At 44.6% G+C, this 27,348-nt stretch overlaps 1 protein-coding gene across 4 annotated transcripts in view; it reads right to left on the bottom strand.

The window, feature by feature from the left end:
* WDFY2 (WD repeat and FYVE domain containing 2) overlaps positions 1-27,348 on the bottom strand; it is a 111,318-nt gene that overhangs the window by 67,542 nt on the left and 16,428 nt on the right. For 2 of the 4 annotated variants that reach the window (XR_008992745.1, XM_036904848.2), the window contains exon 2: positions 1,887-1,954. The exons of the other annotated variants lie outside the window; for them this stretch is intronic. Coding sequence is in view for 1 of the 2 variants with exons in the window: in XM_036904848.2 (XP_036760743.2) it covers positions 1,887-1,954 (68 nt within the window). In the remaining variant the exon portion in view is untranslated. The remainder of the gene's footprint in view (positions 1-1,886; positions 1,955-27,348) is intronic. 4 annotated transcript variants of the gene reach the window in all.

Genomic DNA, 27,348 nt, shown 5'->3' with positions numbered 1-27,348 from the left:
CAAAGTAATGCCTTTTTGAGTCAGTACGTACAGAAGAACGCGATAGGCAAAAATGCGCCAATAATTAAAGGGTGCTCTTCTGAAAGATCACATCCAGTCATTCGAAAAATACATGAGAATGTTGTCAGGGACTAATCCTTATTTTCAGATTCAAGTCTTCAGTAAGCGTTCACTGAGCACCTATGCAGGTGCAGGGGCGACAGCAGCCTTGGTCATTCTTGCCAACAGCTTAACAAATGATGAAATGCAACTAGAGGCTTCTCTGTATTCTCAGTGACGTTCAAATGAAAAACACAGAGAACGACACCAAATGTGTAGGCGTGTGTCTGAGGAAGGGGTGAGGTGCACCTGCTTAGGACCCTGGGTCTTTCTGAGGTTCCTATCAATGCTCATCTCAAGAAGCCACCACGGTCCCTTGCCGGCCATCCCAAGCCCTCATCAATCTGCCCAGGCCTGCCTCTCCTTTGTCTTCACAGTTATGGGAATGTCAACTTCAGCTTGCTGGACCACATGCCTTCCCCATCTCTTCTCCTCAGATGCCATGTCAAGTCTGATGAAGACATAAGACCGTAGATGAGACTGGTTATACCACTCGAAAATCAGGGGGGAAAGCCCACCAGGGATCCCCTGCCCTTCCATTTGCCAAAGTCCTCAACCCTGCTGGGCTTAAAAAGATCGTTCACCCAAGGGCCTCTGCTGTATAATGGAGTCTGCTGGAGGTACACAGGCAAGGGGGTGAATGGTGCTCAGAGTCATAAGGAGTCTCTTCTGTACTAATGTCAGGGTGAAGATCCGATTCAGCTTCATGGTTATCATCTGTCTACTACAGAATTTTAAAGACATGCAAAATCTCAGAAAATCACAGGAAAGCATCAGTTACATCCTTAACAACTCATTTGTTCATAAACAGGCAAAAATGTATAAGCTGTTATAGTATTCTTTTGCCAGAGGCATACATGTCATCACATTTGTGATTTAGCATGGATTTATTCTGCTTGTACATCGTGGCACATACTCCTCAAACTGGGGTACTTGTACCAAGGGAGCTGTGCACTTAGCAAGCCAGAAGGAACATGAGCCCAAGGGGAAACTGGAGGGTTTTCCTGGGGTGTCCATTTTAATTAAGATTTGAAAGAAGGAGAGTAAGGGAAATATTTAATAATATAACTGATCATGAATTTAAATAATTATTTTACACTAAAATATTTGGAACAGGATAACCAAGCTTCACTGATTTTGATGATAAAGCACTAGACTAAAAAGAAACTTCCTATGCTGGGGACTCACTCTTCTCTCCCTGCAGGGGATCTTCTTCCAGCCCAAGAGTCTAAGGAACAGTCATATCTTTTTAAAAAGTTTATTGGAAGGATCCTCTGTTTATCAGCACAAAGACATATTTCTCACATAAGACCTTGGGGCAATGAGATTTCCTCCAAAGAACATTTCAATCCTAAGCAAATCCCTTGAAAGCTGAATCTTCAATTTTGAATAAAATGTCTTGAATCTGAATAAATAAATAAAAAACATTGAAAGAACAATTCACTTCACAAATGTAATCACTGGACAAAATTCTGAATTATTTAAAGAAGCATTTTACAAAAAAGTTAAACAGAAATTCAGAAAAGAGGGAGGCTGCTGTGATCAGAAAGTCTGTGTGCTGTAGTTCTTCTCAATTAATTTTATTCAGAAACTATCAATATCGGCAATTTCAGAACAATTTTCTTATTTCAAATACTGAGAGCTAAAATGATTTAATATTTACTTTCCATTATAATGATAATCCCAACCCTGAGGCACCTCTACTTAAGAAGAAAACACAGAGAAAGTAATCTGGAAAGGAAAGGGGGTTGAGGTCCATGTCTGTAAAAGGACAGAGAGATACTCACAAGGCATCATGTGGCATATGCTTGGCCAGTACTGTCCGCTGTCTCTCTTTAACCATACTCGAACGGTCCTGCAACAGAAGAACATGTGTATGTTACATTAGTACTTTTAGTCACGGGAAATGTTGACAGCATGGAAACTTCTTAATTATATACACACACACACATTTATATGTAACACATCTTAGCTAGATATAACATATATACAAATGCATCTTAAGTACATATAAACTACATATAAATGTATATGTAGGTGCTCCACTATGCCTCTCTAAAGATCCTGTATTCCTTAAATTTAAGGCTTGCATACATTTAGAATTATATATAGCTCTTTAAATTTATCTTCATATGTCTATGGACACATGCGTAATAGTGATAGTGTTTGGAAATTATTATTTTTATTGTTGTTTTGCCCCTCCAAATCTATGACCTTTTGCCCTGATCTGCTGGAAGCATTTATCTGCCTGGGAACTTATTAGGTTTCACTAGGGAAGTAGGTGTGAAGAGGAAAATGAAGCAGTATGCAGCATCTGACACACACACAGGGATTCCACATCAGTTCCACAGGCTTATAGGCCAGGCCACTGTCTTCAGAGAGGGTTTGTCCAAACATGGCCAAGCAATGATAAGCTCTGAGACCGACTCCTGAGCGGGAGGGCTGGCCGTGGGGCCCACCTCGGGACATGGTAGTCCTGAAGCAAAGGCTGTGGGAGAAGTTCCGTGTGGCAGCTGCCCGGGAAGCTGAGAGAGCCGGAGCCCTCGAGACCAGGCACCAAGCAGGGGCCACCACGGGGTTCTCACTGGCCAGGAAGGCCCCACCGTGTGTTACACCAGCTGCGGCATCATCTGCAGATGCGAGCGCAGCAAACCCAACTAGAATGTCATGGGAAGTAGGTCTCGGCGACAGAATGAGTTCTGACAGAACTGAAGAGAGAAACAGACAGTTCTACAATAATAGTCAGGCATTTTAATATACTACTTTCAATAACAGATAGAACATCCAGACAGAAGGAATAAAAGGAAATAAAGGACTTGAACAACATTATAAGCCCACTAGATCTAACAGACGTACGAGAACACTGCACCCGACAGCAGCAGGACACGCGTTCTGCTGACGTGCACGGGGATGTTCCCCAGAACACACCATATGATCGGCCATAAAATGATTCTCGATATATTTTAATAGATTGAAATTGTACAAACATCTTCTCCAACCAAAACTGAATGAAACTAAAATCAGTAACCAAAAACTGAAAAAAATAATGGATATGAGGAAATTAACATAACCTTAAGTAATCCATGAATCAAAAAAGAAATCACTAGGAAAATTAAAAAATACTTTAAACGCAACATACCAAAACTTATGAGGGGCAGTGAAAGCAGCATTTGGAGGGAAATTTATAACTGAAAATGCCTGCATTAAAACAGAAGCGAGATCTTGAACCAAAAGCCTAACTTTACACTTCATGGAACCACAGAAAGAACAGCAACTAAACCCAAAGTCAGCAGAAGGAAATAAATAATAAAGATTAGAGAGAAACAAAATAGGGACTAGAAAAGCAATAAAGAAAATCAGTGATACAGAAAGCTGGTTCTTTGAAAAAGATCACCAAAATTAACAAAACTTTAGCAAAACTGATTACAGAACAAAGAGAGGGTATAAATAATTAAAATCAGAAATGAAAAGTGGGAACACCTACTACTACCTACCTTAAAGAAATGAAAAGGATTACACAAAAAAATACTATGAACAGTTAATTATATGCCAGTAAATCTGGTAATCTAGATTAAATGAAAAAATCCCCAGAAACACAATCAGCCAAACCCAACTCAGAAAGAAATAATCTCAGCAGACCTATGACAAGTAAAGAGATTGAATCAGTAATCAAACTCCTCCGCAGAAACGAAAGTGCAGGACCAGATGGCGTTACTGAAGTCAGCCAAACATTTAAAGAGCGAATGAGAATCCTACCTGACCTTCCAAAAAAAGAGAAGAGAGACTACTTGCGAACATATGATTATAACCTTTTACTTCATTTTTATTTAACATATTATTAAGCTTTTGAAATTATTTATCCATTCCTTTATGCATTTCTTAAACATGTACTGAGCACCTGCTACATGCCAGGCGTGGTGGAGGAGCTTCATGTGAACAGACAAGTAAGTAGTTCATCAGCACGGTGAGTGGGAGGAGCTGGGAGCAGCTTTATGTATACATGAGGCCACGCAGGAAAGGCGTCCGGTCCACGTGGGGAGGCACGGCAGGTTCAGGAAGGCTAACTCCTGAGGGGTGGCGTTATTTCTTTCTCTCGGTGCACTGGGCACTTTCTGTGATTTGGTCTACCTACTTGCAAATGTGTTTATTATCTGATTCTCCCATTAGAAAATAGCATGAGGATAAAGAATATTCTTTTCTTATTCTCTCAGTCTACCCAGAGCCTGGCGGAGTGCATGGGACACGGCAAACATATAATATTTGCTGGATGACCAGAAGTGTTAGTCCGAGGCGGCAGGGGCTGCCGGTTCCCTACACCAGGTTCCTTCTCCTCTCCTGCTTCCTTCGCAGCAGCTGGGCTGATCCGAGAGGGACGGGAAGGGCACCAAGGCCAAGGAGCAGGACACAACAGGCCTTAAGCTAAACCAGATGTTTGGAAGAGTTTATTTGCTACGGATACCACTACAAGCAAACAGAAATAAGTCTTCTGGGATTTTCAGAGGATTATTTTGCCAACAAAATCCCCGACGTGGCCTCCCACACAGAGGACTCATGTCATTCGTTACCTCATGCACAGACAGGGCTCTGGAGCACAGAGGGACCCCAGGTTATCAAGAGCCACCGTTTGGAGCCAGGTGGTCTGACGTCAGAGGCTGCTCTCTCAACCGACCTGATGCGGACTGTTCCCTGATGTGGGAGGGACAGGGAGGTAGGAAAACACAGGGGGCTTCATTGTCAACATACTGAGTTTAAAGTAACTACAGGTCATCTGAGTAGCAACAACACATGGAGCAGCTTCTTATGTGGGCAGAGAGCTAAAGGCAGTGCCTGGCTACAAGCACAAGGCTGTCACACTCCTGTGATGCTCCGGGAGCCACTGATCCCAGTCTTTCAGATGCATGAATTACAAGATGCTCTCTCTATATTCTTAAAGTAATAGTGTTTCTAACAATTCCCATGAAAAGGCACACATCGATGCAGCCAGCACATGCATGCACAGGTTTAAGATCTTTAAAATAGTTATGCAGTTCAAAAGGGTGGCAGGATATTAGTTTTGATTTTAATAGTAACAAATATTCTACAGAAATAGCCCCTAAAACACTGTGCATATACATTTAATCCTTACAGTAACTCTATGAAATGAAATAGAAGTCATACTTTAGAGATGAAAATCTAAGGTCCAGAGAATGTACAGGATTTGTCTAGTGAGTGGATGCAGTTATTTTAAATTCTGGGCTCTCTTCACTAAATAGTCTGCCTTCCTTACACCAACATGTATTAAGGGCAATTGATAAATTTTACAAACTAAAAATAAAGTTATATAAAAATACTTGTTCCCTTATCTTTAGAGGTTTAAAAAAATGTCCTGACGTCTGGCCGGGAGCACACGGTCATCACAAACACACCTAAGAACTGACCCGACGCGGGTGACAACGCACCCACGGTAGGAAGCTATCCACGTGGGCCGCTTTTCCGAGGGCGGAGGGAGGCTGGGGTGCGGACGGACGGCACAGCACAGGCTGCTAGGCTACTGGGTAAGTAAGACGAGGCGTCTGCCCGTGTTCACATTCAGGCTTTTAAAAATGTGCCCTAGAATGAAGCAGCCTTCATTAGTTACCATAGTGATGAGCTTCAGTTCCCAGGGGACAACCGTTATTTTTGCCGCCACTGGAGTAGCTGGGGCTGGGGGCTGGGGTGGGGGGGCGAGTCCCACCGTGTCTTCAAGACTCTGAGTTTCTGGGGAGCACGTTTCTAGACCGCACCTCGCCACCCAGCACCCACAGAAGGCGGCCGCTCGCATCTACAGGCTAACAGGAGAACTGGGCAATGGGGACGTCAGCCAGGGTCTTTTTATAGTTTTACAGGGTCTCGTTTAAAGGGAAAATATGCCTGTAGTGCAGAGAACTTTGCAGAAATTCTTGGAAAACAACCTGAAAGATTTATTTTAAAAACCCACTTCTCTGTGGTCACTGGCAGTAAGGGCCGGTGATGAGATCCCCATCATACGGCCCAGGCCATACGCAGCGCACCAGCTAGACCCGGTCCCCTACAAGCTGTGCACATCTGTGGGGGGGGCTCCCCGCGGGAGGGCTGCTGTGGGCAGCGCGCGGGGCGTGCAGGGACCCCAGGCCAGGGGCCGCGCTGGGTGCTGTGCAGCCACTGCATGGAGGCCAGCCTGCCCGGCGCCGGGCTGACCACCAGCTAGTGGGGCTCACGCGCCGCAGCCGAGCCTGGACTACCTTCTCCCAGCTGGGCAGCCTGGCGATCGGCCCTCGGGGACGGGTGTGGCTTCTTTCTACTTCAACACCTTCAGCTTTTAATGGCATTCCTGCTTCAGGAACAGGACCGGCCACGCCGGTCGGTCACCTGCTGTCATGTGCTTCAGCGAGGCGTGCTTAGTACAGCCAGCTCCCCGCGGCACTTCAATGAAAACTCTCACAATTCAGCATTTTTGAAATCACAATTACATGTCAGTACCTTCATTGTTTTTTAAATACATACATAAAATGAAGTCTTAAAATGGGGTTACATGGACCCATATGCCAGATGAGAAATTACAGACACACGCAAAATAAGCATAAGTGTCCTCATCCGTCAGTGGTAACAAACGACCCGGGAAGAAGCACCCCAAGGCCTTCATTCTGAGAAGGATCACGGCGAGTAAGCGCCGTCCTGCGGCTGCGAACGGTCCCCTTGCATTCTAGACTGGCTCTGATTATTTTGCTTTCTCGTGAATCTCTCAGTGGCTAATATCTAAGCACAGCTCCTTAGCCTTGCCTGGTCGGGGGCTCGGAGTTCAGAGACCCCCTGCTCACGGTGGCTCTCTGCTCATACCTGCTGTCCCGTATCAGCGTAACTCCCCCACAAGGGATCCCCCGCAGCAAAACGGAGGACGCCCAGGCGAGACACGCTCCGATGCGGGGACAGTCGCGTTAGCTGTCAATGCTGGCTAACAAGTCAGTCCATCTCCCCAAGAGACAATGAATTCTTAGAGCGCTTTATGATTCTTTATTTTTGAGTATTTTCATCTTTGATGTTGACTATAGATAGTCCTTTGCATAGAGAAGCTGTATGGAGAAGGTCACATATATATAGAAAAGAAAGAAAAAAGACCAGGAAATAAAAGTAAGAGGAGAAAAGAGCAGCTTCTGGCGCAGCGGCCGAGCAGCTGGCCGGCGGCGCGGGGAGGAGGCCGGGGCCGGGCGTGTTCCTGCAGCCAGCAAGGCCGTCTGCTCCGCAGCCGAGGCCCTCACGGGCAGAGAAGCGTGAGCGACGCTCTGAACGGTCAGTCTGAACAAGGCGACAGTACGGGGGTGGCCATCACATCACCCATCAGGAGGAGCAGTACAGGTGCTCACACCGAGCCTGGCTCTGCACGCGGCGGCGGAGCGCGGTCTGCGTCACCCGACCCCCCACAGCATTCCCACGGCCCGACAAACACCCAACGGGGCTCCATGAAATACCCGGAAAGAGCATGGCCTGGGAGGACGCCCCGCTGCCACTGTCTGGACCCGCAGACGGATGACTGTTCTCCTCCAGGGAGGCCACACAGAATGGGGACTTGCTGTTTAATGGGTGGGGGTTTCCATGTGGGACACGGACAGTAGCATGACTGTGCGACACTAGGGATACACTCAATGCCAATGAACTGGCCACTCAAAAATAGTTAAAATGGTAAATTTCATGTCTATTTTACCCCAATAAGAAACTTTTACAATAATACTTTTTAAAAAAAAAAGAACACTGCGAAATGACTCCCTCTCTGAAACTGGAATCTTCAGAGTTGCCAAAGACACAGTAAATAGAAGACAGCTGTGGACAGTGGCCTGGAGCCAGTCAGTAAAGGACATACTGGGTTGAGAATGTGTAAAAGGACTTCACTTGCCTGTCCAGCCGTCCTGCAGGGTGGGGCAGCAGGGTAGCCATCAAATCTAACTTAAACTTAGGGTCTGGAGGAATTAGTCTTGATATCCCATGAAAAAAGGCACAAAGGAGACTTCCTGAACCATGTGTAAGTGCATAAGGTCACGCAATGACAGGGAATATTTTAAAGGATTACTAGGGCCAGTAGTGAGCACCTTGGATTAGACAGGAGAAAACCTGAAGGCTACAGGACCAGCTGAGCGCCTGTGACAGTGATCAACATGTCAGAATACAGCAGTGGCAGGGGAGAAAGGGGGAAAGAACCAAATCCTAGACACATTTCTAAGAAGGAATTGGGGAAAGGGAGGGAGCCAAAGGCGGCCACAGCATTTCCAGCCTGCAGAGCCCCTGGTGACTCAGGCAGATTGCAACAGAGGCTGCTAGGCCTTATTTTAACAAGCGAAGGCCTCACAAAGCCAAATGGTTTTTCCAAGAGAGAGAAACTGGAAATCAGAATAAATTCTCTGAAAGACCTTCTGGATTAAAACAATCAAAATGCTAGGTAAAACTGAGAATTTGGTTTTCTTTCAATTGTTATTTAAAACATTGCTAACTTGTTTAAAAGGGACAGGCCTACAGATCCCCCAAACCCTAGGAAATCATGGTGTTGGCAGCAGTTGCTAACTCTTAAGTTTTAAACCTAAAGAGTTTCTGGTGCACCCTGGATATTTTAATGCCACACACAGGGGAAAATGCCTCATGCCTGGGCCTGAGCCTGAGCCGCCTGGAAATCTCATGAGAGACTCTACTTAAGCTGGGATTCCAAAGGCTACACTCTTGTGTGAGAGTTCACAAGAAGTAAATACCCCCATGCAGAAATGAGACAGCAAGGAAACCTGTCTGGATAAAAGGGGAAAAAACAAGTAAAAATTAAGCTGTTCTCCACAAGATGATCCTTATGAAAGATTCTATACACATGTGGTCTACAGGTGTCCTCTCAAAATTCTCAAGTAGAGAACTTAATTTTAAGTGGCCCTAGATTTATAATGTCCTCAGGCAACCAGGAGAAGCAAAAGCAAACCCAGTCTTATGGAGGAGCTTAGCTGCAAGACCTTTAAAAATTTCCCCATATTAAGTTGTAAGGAAAATGAGTGAATCACCATTAAAAAAAAAAAAAAAGACAAAACCCACAAGAAAACTAGATGTCACACAGTAAGAACCAGCAAAGATAAAAGAGCAGAAGGAGACCCACAATGACCTCAGATACTAAAACCATCAGAAATAGAATATAAAAATAACATTTAATGTGTTTCATGAATAAAAGACAAGGTTTAAAAATGAACAGAAGAGAGTAAGCACATTGGAAAAAGAACCAAATAGAACTTCTAAAAATGAAAAAATATTACTATTAAAACTAAAATGTCAATGGCACAGACTAGACACAAAGAGAGGACTTGTAAACTAAAAGACAAATGAAAAACCACAGTACAGTCCTCACAAAGACATGGGGAGAAATTAAAGGTTTGAAACATCAATAATAGAAAAAAATTAAAATGAGAAGGCCTAAGGAATAAAAGATGGAAAAAGAGGCAACAGTTGAAAGATAATGGCTCAGATTCTTACAGAAATTTTGAAAGACGCCCATTCTAAGACAAAGACTATCAATGACAAAATTAGCTCAGACCAGACCAAAAGTTCTCATTACCTTCCTGGATGAACTGCTCAGAGTACAATGGTGAGTGTACCTCAGCTACATTCATTCATTCCCATTTTCTTGATATCCTACAACTTCAGACAAAGAAAATATTTTCTAAGGATGCTAAGGATGCATGTTAGAGGAAACAGGAATCAATCATAACCAGGCTTCTTTGCTGTCCATGTTCTTGTAAGAAACATGCTATATATATATATTCTTCAATACCAACTCTTGGATTTCGGCAGTGACTAGAAATGCTCCATAAATAAGATGGACCCAAGTTTAGGGCAGAGAAATAAAGTCCATCCATTTTGCCTGTCCTCCTCTAATTCTCTTTATCCTTCCCAAAATACCCGAGGGTGAGTGAAGCAAAGATGTGATCATTCCCAGTAGCTGTGTGAAGGGGCTAGAAATCTAGAGGAATCAAACAATTTGATGAAAGGTACAAAGGAAGATGGTGGGAAAGGTTGCATCAAAACCTAATTTCTTAAACACACTGTGTGAACCATTTTGAATACTGCTCTAATAAATCAACCATAAAATATGTATATTTAAATTGGGTAAAACATGTTAAATGATATTAAGAAATTACTGGTATTTTAGTTCTGCATGATAATGGCATTGTAGAATGTGGAACGGTTATCATTTACAGTGCTAACAGGTGAGATGACATAGAAATCTAAAATTCATTTAAAGTAAATCCCAGCATGTTACCCAACAAAGGATGGAGTGGGGAGATACATGAACAAGACTGGCAAAGATCGGATCATTTGTTCATCATTATTTCCATGCATTGTGTATGTTTTAAATTGTCTACAATAAATTGTTTTTAAAATCTTGAGGTCTTGATTTATACCAACAACTGTATCTAATTGTGTGTAACAGAAAGTCATGGCCTCCTTTGGGAGTACAGAGAAATTCAGGAATAGAGAAATATTAGTGGATATTCATTCAAATAGTACTGAACATTTTTGTTATCCACCTTGACAATTAGTTTAATATCCTTTGTTGGTATTAATAAATAGTTCACAGATGAAACACTTATTTCTAGAGAATGCATAACAACTTCTGGGTCTCAAAAGTGAACGAACCACCTTGAAGAAGTTATGCTGTAACAGTTGAGGCAAATTATCCAGCATATATGCCCAAAAGCTATTGGTACAAAGTATCAGAATAAACCTGCCAGGAAATTTTTAAAACTTCTCATGTTAAATATTCTCAATCTATAAATCACAGTAATGTATGTCAGTGAAAGAGGAGACAGTAGCACATGGGCTGCTTTGTAGCTAGGAGAGTAGATAAAGTGCTTATTTCTATAGTGCTTACATGTATTTCATTAGGAGATTAAATTTTTCTCACTACTGGAAAACACTAAATGGCATAAAAGAATTCAGATTCTGTATTAAACAATCTACATGATTCCAAACATGTGCCTCCTCTCCTTTATGACAAAGACGCAAACCCGGGGCTTCTAGACGGAATCATAAAAGCCCTTACAATCCAGGCTATTTTATAAAGTAACTAAGACTAATCATACTTCTCACAAATTCTGAAATGCATCTGACATGCTCTGTAGTAATACAAAGGAGGTATAAAACAGGAAAATCAAAGAGACGATGAAACTACATTTTTACTCTGCCAGGTCAAATAAACATACTACAGGAGCTATTGTCCTCCACAATTCTGTGTGACATAAAATGATGATTTAGCCTGAACAGCTGAAAATCTCATGTTATCTTGAAAACGGTGGTTTTCAAGATATCCTCTCCTCCTATGATCAACCTTACTTCCTGTGGGTTCTTGAGGTACATACTGCATACTCATGAATGTTAATAACTACCATAAATCAAAATCACACGAGCGTTCCTTCCATACTGAACCTTCCCTATAAGCTTCCATAGAATTTTCTTGATGTACCAAAGACGCGGTATAAAAAGTGTAGATGAATCTACCAAAGCAAAATTTCTTTATTATGTTGGCTGAAGAAAATCTATTATCGAAAATAATTCATTATATCTTGGCCTCCTTGGAAAATGTGCTTGATTTAAGCCATGCCAACAGGAAAGCTTACATGTGAAATCATTATATTATATGAACAGAGAGTTAAGAGAAACTTCTGTTTATTAATCAACCCTCATTTATATTTTTGTGGGAGAAGTCAGGTAAAAGTAATATCTGAAATTGAATTATTTTCTAAAATTCTTTTCAAGAATTCCTGAATTTGCAAAAAGATCCTGAAATCCTAAGAATCTTGCACTAAGACTGACATACCACAGAGCCCCCCACCAAATGCCATTCTGTAAGCTTATGTAAATTATCGCTCTACATAAAGCGCAGCCGTGTTGAGTTAATCCTGCAAAAATACAACTCCAAAAAGCTTAGCAGTACCCAGTATTTTTACTAGCAGCATTCTCCCAAGGAGTTATACACGTAATAAAATGAATGAAATCAGCATTTTCTGACTCACACAGGGTAGCTTTTCACGAATGGGTACTTAAGTGTGAAGATGGATTAACTCTCTGATCTCATTTTAATGAGTTTCTCTTTGCCTTTGAGGGACTGCTCTGCACAGATGCTCAGTCACTGACTCTGCAGCCTTAAAAATCAGTCCATTAAAGAGTTTTGAGAACTGCGCTGACTTGCCCTTATTTGGGCATACTGAGTCAACCAAAATTTACAGTCAGAGAGTAATTTAAATAATGTAAAGTCACCGCTTCCATCCAATAGGCTGCTAAGCCCCGTCAATCCTGCCTCCTTAATGTGCCGGGACTGTCCCCTCTCTGCCCTTGCACTGCCTTCGCCACGCGCCCCCCGACCCCCTCCGGAGCCTCCTGGTGGCTCTCCCGCCTCCGACCACCCTTCTCTGACCACTGACGTCATCTTTCTAAAACGCAAGTCCGGTTACGTCACAGCCTTCAGAGGTTTTGGGTGCCAGTGCCAGTCCGCGGTCTACCAGGTCCTCCAGGATCCGACCCGTTGGCCTGCCGGCCCCACCCGGCCCAGCCGCCCAATGCCCTGGGCTCTCTCACTCCGTGAGGGCCAGACTTTGGGTGCAGTTTTATAGGTCAGGAGAGAAACAAGAAGAAAAACTAAAAGGGGAGTGAGCTAAACACAGGACTGCCAGCTTGTTTTGCCAAGGGAAAAAAAAAACATTTCAAACAAACAAAAATCTACATTTTGCCAGCATTTTTCATTTTACAGAAAGTTAAGGACATGATCTTAGAATTCTATAATTTGAATAAATTTAATTTTAGACATTAAAAGCTTGTTACATTGTCCTTTTTAAAAATCTCGCTGCACCCTGGTGAGAACTGTGCATGAACTTGTTCCGTGAGGCCAACTGCCCTCAGCCCTCTCAGCCCCGTGGGCCCTGCATGCGTTTGCCCTCCGCTGAAGTCTGTTCCCCTGCCCAGGGGCCACCTGCCTGATTAGTGCCCGCCGGTCCTCTGCAGGTCTCACTGTGCGGCAGAATGAAGTGGGGATTTCATAAAATGCAGATTCTGGTCACAAAGATTTTGTCCAAAGTTTCTTCCAGCAGCTTTACGGTCTTAGGTTTTACCTTCCAGCCTATGACACATTCCTGCATGTGTACGACACGTGGATCAAAGTTCATTTATTCACTACATGGCTCTCCAGCTGTTCCAGCCCCGTCTGTTGGAAAGACAGTCCTTCCTCCCCCAAACCTGGCCTTGCTCCTCTCTGGGATCACCCGGACATTCCTGCGGGGGGGTCTCTTTCTGGATTCACTGTTCTGTCCCATTAAGCCACTTGGGGAGGCCAAGCATCTCACATGTTTCTTGAAGGCTGTGGTCCAAATGCCAAAAGCATTCTGTGCAAATGAGGAGGAACCCGGATGTTCCGGACCTCCTTGCTGTTCTCCTGCTGTATTGTACCCGCCGTACGGGGCTTCGTGTGGCCTTCTGGGCCCTTTCGATCGACTGACCCTGGCCAAGTGCTGCAGTGAATCTCTCTTCTGCTATTAAAAGGGCAGAACACAAGCGAAAGCCTGGCTGTTTCCATCCCGCCCGAGCGGGTCAAGGTCGATTCCCGCTCTGCTCTCTGCTCGGCCCGGCACTTCCCAAACCCCACTCATCACGCCTACAGGTCTGTTTTGATACAAACCAGCTAACCGTGGCCAAGACAACTAAGACAGTTGTAAAATGGGGAACTTTTTAGTCTAAAGCATGCTTACAAATCAGATTATGTGATTTAAATGTTCACCATGAACGTGAGCCCTGGAAATGAGTAGAAGCCAGCAAAAGCCAAAACCTTTTAAGAAGGATCTCCAGCTGCCCCATCGGGCTTCCCGACACGTAAAGGAAGACAAAGGTGGGCATCCAGCACATTGCCAAAGGATGGGAACCGCGTGGGGGCAGCCCTTCCACCACGGCAGGCCAGGCTGAAGTGCGCCCAGCCCTTCCTGGGGCTGAGAAGGGGCTGCACCCTGGCACTGCGGGGGTGCGGGGACCCCGGAGGAGGAACGGAGTGCCGGTGTGGTGAGAGCAAGGCTCCCCTCTCTCCTGTTAGCTCGGGAGGCTCAACAGTAGGAAGGGAGGGAAGAGCAGCAACCGTTAGAGGCTGAATGTTCGTTTCCCCCAAATGCCACGCTGAAATCCTAACCCCCGCTGTGGACGGGGGCCTCTGGGAGGCTAGGACGTGAGGACGGAGCCCTCGTGAGCAGCATTAACGCCCTTGCAGAAGGAGCTTCCTCTCTGCCCACTGGGTGGGGCCACAGCAAGAAGGTGGCCGCTGAGAAACCAGGCGGAGGGCCTCCCCAGCAGCCTGCCCGCTCAGACCTCCGACCTCCAGCCCTGAGAACCAGTGTCCAGGTTTGCTTGGCAGCCCGAACTAAGACACCAACACACGGAGCCCTTGCCGTTTACGGCGCACTGTTCTCTACTTGTTCTCCTTCACTTGATGCTCATGATGTCCTGGGGGTGGGGGCAGGGGGGGCCCTGTTTTCATGCCCAGTTTACAGTGAGGGTACGTGGTTCGCAGACACGAAGCTGCCTGTGCCCCTGAGCCAGGAGTGGGCCCGGACAGTCTGACTCTAGAGCCTACATCAGTCTTACCACCACACCATTTCTGGGGTTGTCTGACTTCTCAGAATAAATCAGATTGAGGACAAAAGGAGAAATGAAGGAAACTTGGTGAAGTTTTCTATTTACACAACAACAGAAGACAGGAACAAAAGGACATGGCTTACAGGCACCCAGAGCGCCTGGCGCAGAGCACTGGATGGCTGACTGGAGCCCTCCCCATATGCCCAGAGGTACACGCAACAAAAAAACACACAGTTCTGTGGAATTCTGTTACACAGGCTGGCATGGAAACTGATGACTCACCTCTTAACTCTTCATGCTGTTGAGCAGGCCCAGGGCTTCCCTGTGGGGAGACGATGTTTATTTCTCTGCCTCCTCCAGCCCTGAGCTTCGTCAGTGGAAATGAAATCCACATCCTATTGCTTCGACTATACATAAATATTTTAGCAGCAAATCCCCTTTGAGATACTAAAGTTATTTCTTGGCACTGAATATGTGAGAAAAATCAGTCTTCTCCATTCTTAAGGTGCTACTAGGTACTGTACATTTATAAAAGTTTACCTGACCCTAACCTGGATTCACATCTTCTAAAATCTTTGTTTATTGAAAGGCTGATTTATGACTTTCCTTCATTTTAATCAAGTACTTATCACAAACCAGGACTAATACTAGAAACACAAAGGTGGTAACGATGGGGTCCCAGCTCTCACAAGCCCACAGTTGGTCACTGGTGCAGCCGGTCCCAGAAGCAAAGCCGTGTCTCTGCTGGAAATGAGGGAGAAGGAAGATCATGAAGGCCAAGGACAATCTTCATAGTTTTTGATCTCCAGTTTTGAAAGTTGGACTCAAATAAGCCTGTGCTACATACGGTGAGATTCTTTAATGTAATAACAGCACCAAGTGAGCACTTATACTGAGTCAAGTTCAGTTTTAATTACTTTATGAGAATTATTTAATCATTATGTGGGTCCCATATATTGGCACTATCACTATGTCCATTTCCAAGATAATGAAACTCAGCTACAGGGAGGATACATCATTTTATCCTTTTAGGAATTAAACCCAGGCAGCCTGCCTCCAAACCCCATACTCTTAACAACTATTCCTGCCACTGAAGAAAGACTCAAATGTCATGGCACTGGAGAAAATTAAGCAGACTGGCCAATGGAAAGAACCAAAAACCCAGAAACAGACTCAAGCATAGCATATATACTAATTAGCATATTTAAAAGTTACTACAAATAATGGGGGAAAGATGAATTATACAATAAAAGGTGCTGTCCTAATTAATTAATTATTTGGTTCCAAAACAGTGGAACCTCATGCCATTTACTAAATATCATTGAAAGGGAACCTTCCTATACAGTTGGTGGGAATGTAAATTGGTGCAGCCACTGTGGAAAGCAGTATGAAGGTTCCTCAAAAACTAAAAATAGAAAAACCACACAATCCAGTAATTCCACTTCTAGGAATTTACCCAAAGAAAACAAAATCCCTGATTCGAAAAGATAAATGCACCCCTATGCTTACTGCAGCACTATTTACAATAGCCAAGATGCGGAAGCAACCTAAGTGTCCATCAGTAGATGGATAGATAAAGAAGAGGTGGTACATACATACAAAGGAATATTATTCAGCCATAAAAAAGAAAGTAATCCTGCTACTTATGACAACATGGATGGACCTAGAGGGTATCATGCTCAGTGAAAAAAGCCAGGTGGAGGAAGACAAATACCATATGATTTCACTTACTTATGGAATATAAAAACAAGATGAACAAAACAGCAGTAGACTCATAGACACTGAGAAGTGAGTAATGGTCACCATGGCAGAGGGGTTGGGGTGGGTGGGTGGGAAGGGTGTGGTGGATAAAAGGGCACAAAAATTCTCAATCATAATATAAGTCGGTCACAGGGATGGTAGGGCCGCACGGAGAATACAGCCAATGATTCTGCTGACAGTAACTGCACTAGAGGGGGTGAGGATTTGATAGTATGGATAACTGGTGAACTACTGCGTTGTGCACTTGAAACCAATTAAGACTCTATGTCAACGATACTTCAATTAAAAAATAAAAATAAACAATAGAAAATAAATTTCATTGGTTTAAAAAGTTACACGTGACCCAGGACGATGGATGATGCATATGACATATGACTGTCTTTCCTGATCATTTTTTGTGAAAACAACCCAACTAACTCAATAGGGAAAACTCTTCCCCACCAGCGGGCTCCTTCAGGGCCCTATCCACAAACCTGCAGCCCGGAGCAGTCGGCAGACGATCGGGTGGGAAGGCGCAGAGTGAGGAGAGAGCCCAGTCTGCAGCCGACCCCCAGTAAACTGCTGCCGTTCATCAGTGACTTAGACGCCCTGCTAGGTGCATTGAGCCATCAACAAATTCAGTGTTATCGCACACACGAGTGAACTGGTGGTCAGAGGGTTAAACAAGACGCCCAGTGTTAAGCGGCTAATAAGCAGAAAGCCACAACTGCAATGTAATGGCTATCAGACTTCAGCTTCAACTCTCATCACTCCACTACACACAGGGGACCCAAGTCCACCAGGAGCCCCTCTTCAGAGTCTATGGACAGCTCCTGGACGGCAGCAGAGGCTGGAGGCAGGACCAGTGCTGGACAAAGGGCGACATGTGGCTTCTGCCTGGATGCCAGGCCAGGCAGCTCTTCAGGAGGAAGGCAGCCAGAATGCTTAGAGCTGCCAAGACCGCACAAAAGGAGACTGTTCCTAACAAAGGGGGGCTCTGCCCTGCAGCTGCCGCCCGCCGCCTACAGCCCCATCCCCACCCCACACAGACTACTAGGACTCTAAGCTGCCAACGCGGGGTCGCAGTGCATCCAACTTCCCCCCATCTTTGCTGGTAGTGGAGAGAACTGAACAATGACCTCTACTATCTCTGACAGGGCATATTTGAGTTACCAATACTGAGCAAGCTAGACCATACTTGGCAGCTGTGCCGAGAGAGAAGCTGGCAAACTCGACAGGAGAAAAGACTCAGAGATTTTAAGAGAAGTGGAATAATTAGGGTAACTGCAAGAAACAAGACAAGCTTACAAATTAAAAAATTTACATTCTCAGTGACAGTGAATCACTGACCAAACGTTACTGTGCTGAAAGGTGGAAAAGGACTGACAGGAAAGACAGTAGCTCGTGGGTGAGAAGTGGAACTGGTGGTCTAAAGAAAAGAAGAGTGAAATGCGGACTGGCCACTGCAGAAAACCAAACTGAGCCTAAGAAGATCTGCTCAAAGAGACTTCTCAGAACTCACTGGAAAATAGGAAAAACTGGACATGACCAGGGCAAAGATAGCACCTGAATAACAGATGGAGGAGATAAACAGTTGTAGGTTTTCATAAAAAGAAAATGAACCAGGAGAAATAAGAATTAAGTAAATAATAGGGGAAAAAACAGAGCTTATTTAAAAATGAGTTTTTAGACTTAAATTATTCACTCAGAGCTTGGCAGATTTCATCATAAAAGATCCATGTGTCCCAGAATTTCTGAATGTCTGGAGGGAGGAAAAAAATTGGAAAAACGAACATCCACCAAGATTTATTTAAAAAAAAAGAAAAGGGGAGTATGAATGAGATGGATATCAAGCTACTCATCTGCCGTGTTAACTGCTCAAGGGCAATGGAGTAAGATTTATGGGACTCTGAAGGGAAAAGTCTGTGGCCTAAGATTCTAAATTAATCTAAATTATCAATCCTGTAATTATTATTATGATAAAACAGAAGAAATGATAGACATAGAGAGACCCAAACACACAATTTCTGTATACCCTTTCTGAAAAAAATTATTAAGGAAGGGAGGATATGCAATCAATTGAAAAAATGAATTTGAATAAAGAACTCAAGAAACTAGAAGACATCCAGAAGCCCAGACACACGGAAACACAGCCGACTCGGTGGTGAGCGGGAAGCTCGCAGCGCAGGAGCCGTCAGAGTCTCACGTGCTGACAGTCTTGGAATCCTGATAGACATATTCAACAAGGGTGTCGAAGGAGCAAACTGTTTTCAGAGGTAGTATGAGCAAACATTTCCAGTTATTTCAGCACAATTTAGGCAGGAAAGGGAAGGAAGGAAGGAAGGAAAGACTGTGCTAGCTTATGGGGACTCTACTGCGACTTTTCCAATGACAGATGAGGACAAATTTTAAATGTACTCACAATTAGAGCACAAACTGGACATGTAAGTTCCAAGTCACAAAGGGAACTGTTTTTCTCTGTTAAAAGAGAGGAAAACTTGGTAAATAAAACAAGAAGAAGGTAAAAAGTAAGGAAAGCCTAAGAATTTGAAAACCTAATACAGGAGGCCAACGTTAAGACCAAACATTCAGGGAAATCTAACAGGTTGAACACTCAGATAAAAAAGGAACACTCACAAACTGGATGAAAGAGCAAAATGCCACTCATCTCCTGGGTGATTCAATGAGGCAAATGGTGTGAAACGCGCCGGGCATGTAGCAGTTGCTCCCAAAAGTGCATATAAAGAAAGAAAGAACATTGCAGGCATTGTGGCAAACCAAAGATTTATAAAGAAAAAAGGAAACTTCACCAGTTTAAAACACCAAAAACTCACTAAAATAAAAAACTTGTAAAATCTCATGGTGGGCTGGCAAAAAAAAAAAAAGAGAGAGAGAGAGAGAGAGAAAAAGAAAAAGGAAACCCTCAAGTCAAAAACATAAGAAAATGTATAATCTTTGACCCAGAAATTCCATTTGTAGAATTTTTTCTACATTTGCATGTTATAAAAATAAGAAATCTGACGTGGGAAGAGTGAATGAACTTAAGACAGTTTTCTCGGTTTAGGATAATCTGCACTGCAAATGACAGAAAACCCAACCAAAGTGATTTAAACGAAAGGGTCTCATTTAAACACAAGGACCAAAAGGCAGGCAGTTCCGGGTTGATTCAGTCACTCAAACATCTCTTTAATGGCTGTGGCTTCTTTTTTCCATCCTGTCACCTTCAGTGTGCTGGGGACATCATGTTAGGTAACCACAAGGTTTTTTAAGACTGTTTGTATATACAAAATGATCTTAACTACACTAAAACCAGAGGAAGAAAAGAAGGTAACAGATTAAAAGAAACCCTGTTAATAGCGGTTATTCCAAGATGGTGGGGTCATACTTTTTTATACTTCCCGTATTTTTTAAAGACTGTAATACACACATAAACTGCAAAAAGAAAAAATATATATACCTCAAAGAACTTAAGAAAAAGTGATACTGGAGAAAGGGACTCAATTACACCTTGGACATAAAGACAAAGGTACTTTCTCCTTGTTTTCCGATTAGAATTTTTTCAAATTCATTTCTAGTGTGTATGAGTTTTCTAATTCTCCACCACACACACAGTAGGTTTGTATAGAAAGTAAGCTCATCAAAACAATCCTCATATGCTGAAAGCTTTTCATATACATCGGTTTACTGAAGTTAAAGATGCATATGAAGGGATGGTATAAAAGCTCTCAAATCTCAGCACTCTTTTGGGTACTGACTTTTTTCTGTAATACCCCTCTGCATTTAAATTCAAAATATTAATAAATGTGTATGCCTTTTCTTCTGTTAAAAAAAAAAAAAGCAAGCCCATGAGGTTGTTAATGATTACCCTTCATGTTGTGTGCACCATTTGTATAGCACCTAACAGTTCCCTTTCCTCTACCTTTATGTAATTATTACTGACCACAACCCTTACAGACATACATAAGGAAATACAAATAGATAAAACAGCATTCTGAAGTGAAGAAGTTGAAACTAATCGTTCAAGGGCCTTTTCCAAGATCCATTATATTGGGAAATTTAAATACAGTACCCCAATAGCATTCTCTTTTCATGCACCATATTTCATAGAGATAACATTAAGACATATTCATGGTTATACTGCATCAATTTCCAAGAATTCTTTTAGATATTTAATTAATACCAGTAACCATCAGTGTTCCTAAATCTACTGTAGACAAAATAAATATTTAGAGACCAAAGCAGGCCTGGGGAAACCTACACTATCCATCTGCTGAGCCTCAGGGGCTTCCCTCTGCCCACCTTCCCCACATGACGAGGTGGTCGGAACAGCCTGAAGGACCTCTGCCTGCAAGGGTATCACCTAATCCGGGAATTCTCTGGGCATCTTCCAAGACCGCTTCTCCACAGTTTAAACCTAAAAATTTGGATCTCAGAATTTCAATTTCAAAACCGGAAGACACTGGAGAAGTATTCCTCCTGCGGAATGTACACGGGGCACAGCTTACGGCCTTCCCACGGGCCCGTGACACGGACAGTCCACCGAGCACGCAAAGACGCCTTCAGAAGAGGTGTGAATCCTGCGAGATTTACCCTGATGCTCAATCTTTAGTTATGGTCCTTTTTTTGGAAACACTGGTCATTCGGTTTCTAAGGTTCTTTTTCAGATAGTACAGATCCTCGTGTAAGAAAACCCCGCTTCCCTTCGGGTAACCGGGACCCGCAGCGCGTGCAGCCGGGCGGCCTTCTCCCGCGCTGGGAGCTCCGCCTGCCCGGTCACCGCCGCCCCCTGCAGCAGGGGGACCCGAGGCGCAGGAGGCGGGGCTGCAGACCCCAAACTGTAAACAGCACCCTCTAGATACAGCTTTTGGTCAGGCTTGTTTCATTTTGTTTCAGGCGCTGCCACATCGGTCACATAAACCGTGAAATGCAATACACGTCATTATACAAAATCAAACACACTCTAAACATGTACGGTGTTAATCATCGATCCAAGGTGATGGCTGGAGCCGTGGGTGCAGACAGAGGAAGGCCTTATTTCATAGCCCCCCCAGCGTTCCGCTGGGTGCTGGCACGGTCCCCCGGGCAGCCGCCGCCCCTCCCCACGCAAATGCTCCCGCAGGTACGGGGCAGCACCGGCTGGCGGAGGCCCACGGTTGAGGAATTGGTGCTGTGAAGACAAACTTGGGCCGCATGCCCTCGCTTCTCTGAGCTGGAGATTTCAAGTGGAATTCCAAAACACGAACTGCCCTCCGGCTTCTGTCCGCCCTCAGACCAGTGGGGGCCCCCAGGGCAGCAGGCCCGGCACGCGGCCGGGGTCTCAGCGCCCCCCAACCAGGAGTTTGCTAAAAACTCTCAGCCTGAGGTATTCACAAGTACACGAACACGTATGACCACCTTAAAACAGTCAAACAGCAGCCACTCGCTGGGGTGCAAAGCATCAAATGGCACATCAGCTGACAATTCCCACGTGGGCACCAGTTTCCTTCTCCGAGTCCAGGCTACTGACCACCACGTGACCTTGGGTGGCCTCAGGAATATTTTTGCTCAGTTCTCAAGACCAGAGATGTTGATTCTATAAGTGACTGCCATTTTTGTACTGGATTTTTGAAATCGTCCAAATTGAGGAATATTTTATTTGACTCTTAGCAAGACATACCAAATTACAGTGGTGGCTGCCATGGGGTGGAACAATTTTGTTTTGCACATTGTAAATAATTTTTTAAAGGATTACTTTTAAGATAGACTTTAGATACATTACATAACTGGGGCTAAAGGATGCCTACATTCATTTCAGCTTTGAAATGAGGTTTAACTCCAGAAACATGAGTTTTGCACCCTAAATGTTCACACAAACAAGTGCTATACACATGCATGCTTAATGGAGGACGAAACCACCGGTACCAAGCCTCAAGTGTGGTTAAAGTCGTGTTCCACCAGAGCACACCTGACCGGAAACCACTAAGTCAAGGCTGAATCAGGAAGGAGTACCCACCCAGAACCCCACCACCTCTCACCACCTCTGCCACCATCATCCTCATCAAGGCCACCCTCGCCTCTCCCACCACATCGAGGTGGCCTCCCAACTGGTCCTCCAGCTTCTGTCCTCCCCCACCCCCACCCTCTACCTGGTCGATGCTCACACATCAGTCAATTGATTCCTTTAAACCTATTGTATCTTGTCACTCCTCTAATCAAACTGCAGTGGCTCCCCATTTACCAGAGTAAAAGCCAACATTTCTCAAGGACCCCCAGTGCAATGGTTCATCCTGTGACAATCTCCCAGGCCCCACTGCCCAGCACTCCCCTCCCAGCCAGCGTGGCCTCCCTGCTGAACACCAGGCATTCCTGCCACAGGGCCCTGCACTGGCCATTCACTCCTCCAAGAACACCCGTGCCCAGAGTCCCATGGAGAGTCCCTTCCATCCAATCTTGATCTGTGTATTGCCTTCTCAGTGATGACTACCCTGGCCATTCTTTTTAAAGGAAACCTCACACCACTACCACCACTGCCCCCTGCTCGCCATACCTATATTCCCGGTCCTTTTACCCTGTTCTGTGTGTTTTGTGCTGTGCCTATTACCTTCTGTGTAAGAGTATATTCTCTAGTGGCAGGACCTTTGCTTTGTGTAAGAGCATCACCTGCCCACAAAGTCAGGTAAGCAGCTGGTATTCACTGCGCACGTGCTGAATCGAAGTAAAAGCAACAGAGTGTAAGTGGACTCGTGTGGTCACATTAAGATCCCAACACACAAGATTCTTGCCCCTCCCAGTGATGAATGGATCAGGAAAAGCAAATCAGGAGTCTCAAAAATGCAAGAGCCATGGCTGACTCCAGTTCTGGAAACAGAACTACAAAATGTCCAGGCAAGGCCTGCGATCTGGGGTGAGAGTCTTGGCTGAAATCTAACTCTCGCTTTAGCCAAGTCGTGCTGTCAGAATCCTACAATGATCTGTCCACAACTACAAGAAGAGTGTGTGCCTGGGGTAGCTTCTGGTGGAATGAGTCGATTTCACTGGGTGTCAGCTTCTCCCAACCTGATCCTGTTTCTAACCCTTCATCTGTTGTCACATTACTGCAAAACAGGGTTCAATCACTTCAAAGCCAGCTTTTAGAGTAGTATTAGGGGACAGTAGGAACGCAATCATCTAATTACATCTGTTTATTCTGTGCCTTTATTTTAAAAGCTTGGGGGAGTGGGGAGTCAGTGGAGAAATTACTTCTAAGACCCATGTCTTAAAAAAGAGCTACCTCTCTACCTGTTGTGGACAGACAGACAACCACAAGGTCAGAGGAGAGAACCACATGACATCCAGAATGTCTAGAAGGAATGGGAAAAGGCTAGAAATAAGGTAGCTCCCAAACGTTCACGGGACAACGGGGGTGCGGGCGGTGACCCCGGCTGAGGCCTGCAGACTGAAGCACAGACGTCTGCCGAGAGGCCACCACGTGACGCACGCACACACACACACAGCATCCACAACCGAGGAAGATCACAGGGGAATACTGAAATGGGTGGAGAGATTGAAAAGTAGATGGACCTCTTGGGCAGAACTTCAGGGACTTGAAATAACTCACTCACTGAATCCTCCTAACAAGCCCATGAAGCAGGTGCTGTGTTCATGCGGGTTTCAGACATGAGAAGAGGAAGCAGGTGTTCTTTCCCCTTCCGGCCACCCACCCTGCTCCTCCTGCAGGCGCCCTCTCATCTTCCCAGGACAGCTGGCTCCTACGCTGTCCATTATCTGGCTTGCCCAGGAAGCCCTGGTTTATGTCCGTTGTCCTGACCTAAGTGTTGACTGCATCTACTTTCGCCTTTTTTCTTAATTGTAGGAAACAACACATCCCATCAAGTTTACCATCTTAAAAATTTTTGAGTATAACTTTACTCATTAAAGTGTCCCAGTTTGAACTAGAAATGATCTGATCACCCTTATATACTTTAACTCCTCTAGTGTAACTTTACTAACCTGCCTCCCTGACCGAACTGTGAGCTTTTGGAGAACAAACTGCATGTCTTGTTTAAGCTCACAACCCAGTAGAGTGCCCAGCATATTGGAGTGAATGTTTAATCAGTGAAAAAAAGTGAATGAAAACCCCTACCGGTTAATTTTCATTTCACAGAGGGAGGTCTGCCTGCCACCAGGCTCAGCATTTGAAACCTGCGGACTGCTGCAGATGTACGTGAGATGGCTGATACAACTGGAGAAAGGGCCTGTGGCCCACAGAATGCTAGAAATGTGTGCTGCTGCCCAAGCAAAGGGCAGTCATTCACCCACCAGTGGGCCGCCACAGGAGAGAGCGGCTGTAAGAAAATGTGCGTGGGCTTATAAATATTTGGGCAGATTCACCAGACTGAAATAAAAAATAATAATAATAAAAACTAACTGAAGAAGGGTCTCAGACACACAGGGAAGTCAAATGCTCCACTGACACATTCTTTTAAAATTCAAGTACTAGTCATAAAGGTCTCCAGACTTGGAGCCTGGCAGCACGGACTGAGTCCACCCACCCACCCGCACAGGCGCCCACTCACCGACCTCACTGTACACACCGTGCGGCAGCACCGGGACACACAGCAGAGCTGGACGCAGTCCCTGCCCTCAAGAAGCCAGAAGCTAGTGCTGAGAACAGTGAGGCCCCGTACGGTCAATTCTTAGTTTCAAATTGGTGTCGCTGATACTGGTGTCAGAGACAGGCCATCTGTTAGCCTAGGGCAAACTTCTGATGAGGTAATGTGCGCACAGCACGGTGCCAGCAGGGTCAGCACTCAACACAGGTGAGCTATCCTTCACACCCTCCCCGCTGGTACTCTAAAGGGAGTGCTGCCAGAACTTGGCACTAAACCCTGGCGGCCTGGGGATGACGAGACAAACGCTTCTGAATCCACAGAGTGCTTACTTCAGAGGTGTCCCAAGCTTTGGCACTGAAGTGTTTCTACTTGGCTGAGATGGGACTGTCGTCTCAAAGGATGGTGGTTTTTACAGTCAGTCCACGGCCGCTGCCAAGGTGAAATTAACAGTAAACAGAACACAAGGGCTGCTTCATCTTTTATCATCAAGTTTCTTTAACTATTACAAAAACTTAAGAGCTTTTTCTATTTGACAGCCAGAGAAGAAAAATAAAACCAATAAATCAAACAAGTTAGCATGGGAAATTCAAGGCCTAGAAAGACAGCCTACTTCTCAAGTAAATCAGGCTGTGGACACATTTCTTGAAATTTCTTGAGATTCAGCACCCCCACCCCCCAGCCCCACCACTGTATTAAAGTGGCTGGAGAGATTTTCTACCTCCTCCCAGATGCTAGAAGAAAGGTTTGTCTGTCTTGTTCCATCCCGAGGAATCCAAGGATCTCAAACATTTGCTTATTTATGAGAAAACATGATGGTTAAGAGCTGAGTCCTTGGGAGAAGTAAGGATGAAACGGAGACGGCTACAGGGTAATGAAGGGACGCTGACTAGAGAGCAGAAATCCACGAGGCCCGGAAGAGGACAACGTCACACCGAATGATGGACAGCACAGAACGGAAAGCACCCTGCAAGTGGACATCATGTGTGTAAAGGATCATCTAAAAATATTTCCTTTCCCTTAATGGAATGTACCTTCCCACTCAGCCAAACCCAACAAGATAGCTGAAGAGTTACTGTTGTAATATACACCTTGATAGCTACCATAAATAGGAATTTTTTAAGTAGGTTAAAACCACTAGATTAGCATTTTGTAAAATTACTCCAAAAGCCCCACAGAAATTTCCTTTATGATAAACACTTTCTTCACAGAATCAGAATAAACAATTTTGCAAGGGAGAGAATTTTCAAAATATTTAAGATAATTTTTCACAAAATCTTATTTTACAAATACTTACATACAAGCAGGTCTTTTTATCTTTCATAGGTTTAGTTCAAATGACAGGAACTCAACAGATGCGTGCTGATTCAATAAATACGCAAACCGTTTCTTCCATCTTTCTTAAGAAATTCATCTAGCTCAGTGTGAATTACTGTACTGTGTCTATAAAAATGGAAGCGCTGTTAACACTGTAACTACGTGCGAGGCACTGTTCTGGAAACTCATCTGAGCGCCTGCAGTGCTGGGATAGCCGAGGGTCTCATTCTCTTCCGAGCACACGGTAGATGGCGCGTCCCCGCCAACCTGAATCACAGGACGTGGTACTTGCTTTGGCTAATGAGTGTAAGTGTGAGTGACGTGTGTCGCTCCCGGGAAGAGGTCTTTAAAAGCCAGAGCTTGGTCTGCAGAGCCTTCCCGCTCACGCTGGGCGATGCTCGAGGGCGGAGCCCAGAGACGCTCTCCAGAGTCCTGAACCCGGAGTGAGGGGTACATGTCGGTGACGCCCGTTCCTGCGACAATATAATCCAGGCAATACCGACTCCACCCGGGGGGCCGGAGGGGCAGCTCCCTCCAGCACTCCGCCGGTTAGGCTGGCCATCCGCGCGGGCTGGTTTCTCCCCGCTGCGGCACTCGCTCCTCCAGCCCCTCCCAGAGAACAGGGCATAAAAATCAGTATCAGCATTTTAACAATTTTGTAGGATCAAATTAGTATATTATTCCTTCTTAAAAATTCTGCCCTTAGAAGAGTGATTTAATGGCTTTTTAAAAAAAGGTAATTCATCCTTGCAAAACACACACACACACACACACACAGGTAATTGGCCCTTGCAAAAAATTCACATACCTATGTATAAAAAGTGAAAGACCAGACCTCTTATTCCAGTTCTTTTCTATGCGTAGAGGGAGAGGTGTCACAAATACAGTATACATATCCTTGGCAACTGGCCGACTGGCCTACTTAATAGTCCATAGTCAGCTTTCCAGTTAATAATTGTATGACTGTAACATAATTTATATAACCATGTCCCTACTGATGGAT

The sequence above is a fragment of the Manis pentadactyla genome, chromosome 2 (assembly GCF_030020395.1).
Source record: "Manis pentadactyla isolate mManPen7 chromosome 2, mManPen7.hap1, whole genome shotgun sequence".
Taxonomy (NCBI): Eukaryota; Metazoa; Chordata; class Mammalia; order Pholidota; family Manidae; genus Manis; species Manis pentadactyla.
The sequence above is the reverse complement of the archived record's forward strand: the minus strand, read 5'-3'. Positions and strand labels throughout refer to the sequence as shown.